General features: G+C 47.8%; 1 protein-coding gene across 1 annotated transcript in view; it reads right to left on the bottom strand.

Annotated features, from left to right (window-relative positions):
* Positions 1 to 1,651: 1,651 nt before the first annotated feature.
* Positions 1,652 to 4,499, bottom strand: part of LOC123995864 (voltage-dependent calcium channel subunit alpha-2/delta-1-like) — a 43,856-nt gene continuing 41,008 nt past the window's right edge. The window contains exon 4 of the mRNA XM_046299543.1: positions 1,652 to 1,816. Coding sequence (XP_046155499.1) covers positions 1,652 to 1,816 — 165 coding nt within the window. The remainder of the gene's footprint in view (positions 1,817 to 4,499) is intronic.

Raw genomic sequence — 4,499 nt, 5'->3', positions numbered from 1 at the left:
AGAGAGAGAGAGAGACAGAGAGAGAGAGAGAGAGAGAGAGAGAGAGACAGGAGAGAGAGAGAGACAGGAGGGAGAGAGACAGGAGAGAGAGAGAGAGAGAGAGAGAGAGAGAGGGAGGGAGAGAGACAGGAGAGAGAGAGAGAGAGAGAGAGAGAGAGAGAGAGAGAGAGAGAGAGACACAGGAGAGAGAGAGAGACAGGAGAGAGAGAGACAGGAGAGAGAGAGAGACAGGAGAGAGAGAGACAGAGAGAGAGAGAGACAGAGAGAGAGAGAGACAGGAGAGAGAGAGACAGGAGAGAGAGAGACAGGAGAGAGAGAGACAGGAGAGAGAGAGACAGGAGAGAGAGAGAGACAGGAGAGAGAGAGAGAAAGGAGAGAGAGAAGAGAGAAAGGAGAGAGAGAAGAGAGAAAGGAGAGAGAGAAGAGAGAAAGGGAGAGAGATAAAACAGAAAGAGAAGGAGGCAAAGGGAGAGTGGCTGATATTCTCATCTCTGCGCTGCACCATGCAGTAAGAGCATAATAGAACAGAGAGAGAGAGACAGAGCAGAGAGAGGAGAGAGAGAGAGAGAGAGCAGAGATGGCAGAGAGACAGAGCAGAGATAGCAGAGAGAGAGCTGAGGCAGAGCAGAGAGAAAGAGAGAGAAAGAGCAGAGATAGCAGAGAGAGAGGCAGAGCAGAGATAGCAGAGAAAAAGAGACAGAGATGAGCAGATAGCAGAGAGCAGGCCCGTCAGAGTGATGTGTGTATGTGGGGGTGACGGTTCTGGGAATTTAGAGAGATGGAGGGAAGGGAGGGGGGCTTAGAGAGAGGGGCCCTCTCCAATCCAAAAAGTCAGAGATTAGGAGGGGGTTTGATACATACACACGCAAACTGATTAATATATCCTTCATACACACAAAGTTAAAATATCCCTGCCTCTCTCACACACTCAGACACATAGCCCACATTTACTTAGATTACACACAGATGCACACAACCATATGCACACTGCCACTGAGCTGATAAGCAGACTAAAAACCTCTCTTAAACCCACCTGATTCTCACACACTGTCACTGATGCGATGCAAACATATCACTGGTACACAAACAGTAACACACCCTTACAAATACATACAGCTCACAAACAAATCCCAGCCAGTTCACCCACACAAAGCCGGTCACTTAGCTGGTCACTTTAGCAAGGATCAGACATGATCAAATCAAAACGCGTCTCCCCACATCTCTTTCTCTCGCTCCTTCCCCCTCCCCCATCTCTCAGTAACTCACGGCCTTAAGGGACTGTGTGTCAACGTGCAGGGCTGGCTAAGGGACAGCATCTGGGGGGTACTGTGGTGTGTCAACGTGCAGGGCTGGCTAAGGGACAACATCTGGGGGGCACTGTGGTGTCAACGTGCAGGGCTGGCTAAGGGACAGCATCTGGGGGGCACTGTGGTGTGTCAATGTGCAGGGCTGGCTAAGGGACAGCATCTGGGGGACACTGTGGTGTGTCAACGTGCAGGGCTGGCTAAGGGACAGCATCTGGGGGGCACTGTGATGTCAACGTGCAGGGCTGGCTAAGGGACAGCATCTGGGGGGCACTGTGGTGTCAACGTGCAGGGCTGGCTAAGGGACAGCATCTGGGGGGCACTGTGGTGTCAACGTGCAGGGCTGGCTAAGGGACAGCATCTGGGGGGCACTGTGGTGTCAACGTGCAGGGCTGGCTAAGGGACAGCATCTGGGGGGCACTGTGGTGTGTCAACGTGCAGGGCTGGCTAAGGGACAGCATCTGGGGGGCACTGTGGTGTGTCAACGTGCAGGGCTGGCTAAGGGACAGCATCTGGGGGTCACTGTGGTGTCAACGTGCAGGGTTGGCTAAGGGACAGCATCTGGGGGCACTGTGGTGTCAACGTGCAGGGCTGGCTAGTACAGCATCTGGGGGCACTGTGGTGTCAACGTGCAGGGCTGGCTAAGGGACAGCATCTGGGGGCACTGTGGTGTCAACGTGCAGGGCTGGCTAAGGGACAGCATCTGGGGGGCACTGTGGTGTTAACGTGCAGGGCTGGCTAAGGGACAGCATCTGGGGGGCACTGTGGTGTGTCAAATCCCCCCAAAATTGTCACATGCTTGGTAAACAACAGGTGTAGACTGACAGCGAAATGTGTGCGTTTGCTTTGTTGCATATGTGAGCATTCATATGCATGTGCCTGTGCGTGTCTGCGTATGTCCCCCTGTGTGCGTATTCATGTGGGTGTGTGTGTCAGCGGTGATTTGTGCTGTGGTTACTTTATGGGTAGGGACAGTGGGGGGGCTGTATGACATGGGGGGCTTGGAAAACAAGCGTAGCCGCTTCATCCAGTCCATTTCATCTCCATCGAGAGCCAGAATTTGTCATTGTTTCTCCGGTGTGATGGTTAGAGCAGGAAATTGGTTTGACAATGTGAGCCACAATGTAGCATTCCTAATTGTCACTGGAGTGTGGTGAATGCAAGAGACAGTAGAGAGATGGAGAGAGATGGAGACAGTAGAGAGATAGAGAGAGACAGTAGAGAGAGAGACAGAGACAGACAGAGAGAGACAGGAGACAGAGAGTAGAGAGAGAGACAGTAGAGAGAGAGACAGAGAGAGAGAGACAGACAGAGAGAGACAGAGAGAGAGACATAGAGAGACAGAGAGAGACAGAGAGAGACAGGAGACAGTAGAGAGAGAGAGACAGAGAGAGACAGGAGACAGTAGAGAGAGAGAGACACAGTAGAGAGAGAGAGAGTAGATTTTTTGTTAAGGCAAATCAAGTCTGACATTTTAAGGTCGAAATTACAGGAAAATTCTCTGCAACAACAAAGTGATGAAATAAAGATAGTAGATACACTATATACACATATACTACATACACTATATACACAAAGGCATGTGGACAGGCCTTCAAATTCGTGGACTCTGGAGCAGTGGAAATGCGTTGTCTGGAGTGAATCTCGCTTCACCATCTGGCAGTCCAACGAACTAATCTGGGTTTGGCGGATGCCAGGAGAACGCTACTCAACTGAATGATAGTGCCAACTGTGAAGTTTGGTGGAGGAGGAATAATGGTCTGGGGTTGTTTTTTTATTGGTCAGGCTAGGCCCCTTAGATCCAGTAAAGGAAAATCCTTAACGCTTCAGCATACAAATGACCTTCTAGACGATTCTGTGCTTCTAAATTTGTGGCAGCAGTTTGGGAAGGCCCTTTTCCTGTTTCAGAATGACAATGCCTCAGTGCACAAAGCGAGGTCCATAGAGAAAATTTGGCCGTTTTCTTTTTGAGATCGGTGTGGAAGAACTCTGACTGGCCTGCACAGAGCCCTGACTCAACCCCATCAAACACCTTTGAGGTGAATTGGAATGCCGACTGCAAGCCAGGCCTAATCGCCCACCACATCAATGCCCAATATCACTATGCTCTTCTGGCTGAATGGAAGCAAGTCCCCACAGCAATGTTCCAACATCTAGTGGAAAGCTTTCCAGAATAGTGGAGGCTGTTATAGCAGCAAAGGGGGAGACTAACTCCATATTAATACCCATGATTTGAATGAGATATTCGACTAGCAGGTATCCACATACAGTAAGTATGATGGTGCTGTGCTGGTCTGTACTGTTTCTGTGCGCTCTACCTATGATATACCACATTCATCCAATGTTGTGCTATGCTGCAGTGGGAGCTAACAAAGCACAATTGTGTTGCTGGAGACAGTAGGTGTCTGTCCCTTTTGTAATGAATTATACATCTCTGCTATACCACACTGAATCTATACTGGAGTGGTTATGTAATTAATTATCTCTTTCGCTATACCACACCAATATATACTGGAGTGGTTCTGTACTGAATTATATATCTTGTTACCACAACAATATATACTGGAGTGGTTCTGTACTGAATTATATCTTTATACCACACCAATCTATACTGGAGTGGTTCTGTACTGAATTATATATTCTGCTATACCACACCAATCTATACTGAGTGTCTGCACTGAATTATATATTCTGCTATACCACACCAATCTATACTGGAGCGGTTCTGTACTAAATTATTCCCTCTGCTATACCACACCAATCTATACTGGAGTGGTTCTGTACTGAATTATATTCTGCTATACCACACCAATCTATACTGGAGTGGTTCTGTACTGAGTTATACTGCTATACCACACCAATTATATCTACTGAATATATATCTCTGCTATACCACACCAATCTATACTGGAGTGGTTCTACTGAATTATATCTCTCTCTGCTATACCACACCAATATATACTGGAGTGGTTCCCACTGAATTATATCTCTGCTATACCACAACAATATATACTGGAGGTTCTGTACTGAATTATATATCTCTGCTATACCACACTCAATATATACTGGAGTGGTTCTGTACTGAATTATATCTCTGCTATACCACACCAATATATACTGGAGTGGTTCTGTACTGAATTATATATCTCTGCTATACCACACCAATATATACTGGAGTGGTTCTGTACTGAGTTA

Source organism: Oncorhynchus gorbuscha, linkage group LG14, assembly GCF_021184085.1.
Source record: "Oncorhynchus gorbuscha isolate QuinsamMale2020 ecotype Even-year linkage group LG14, OgorEven_v1.0, whole genome shotgun sequence".
Classification (NCBI taxonomy): domain Eukaryota; kingdom Metazoa; phylum Chordata; class Actinopteri; order Salmoniformes; family Salmonidae; genus Oncorhynchus; species Oncorhynchus gorbuscha.
Note: the sequence above shows the minus strand (reverse complement) of the source record. Positions and strands in the feature narration are given on the sequence as shown.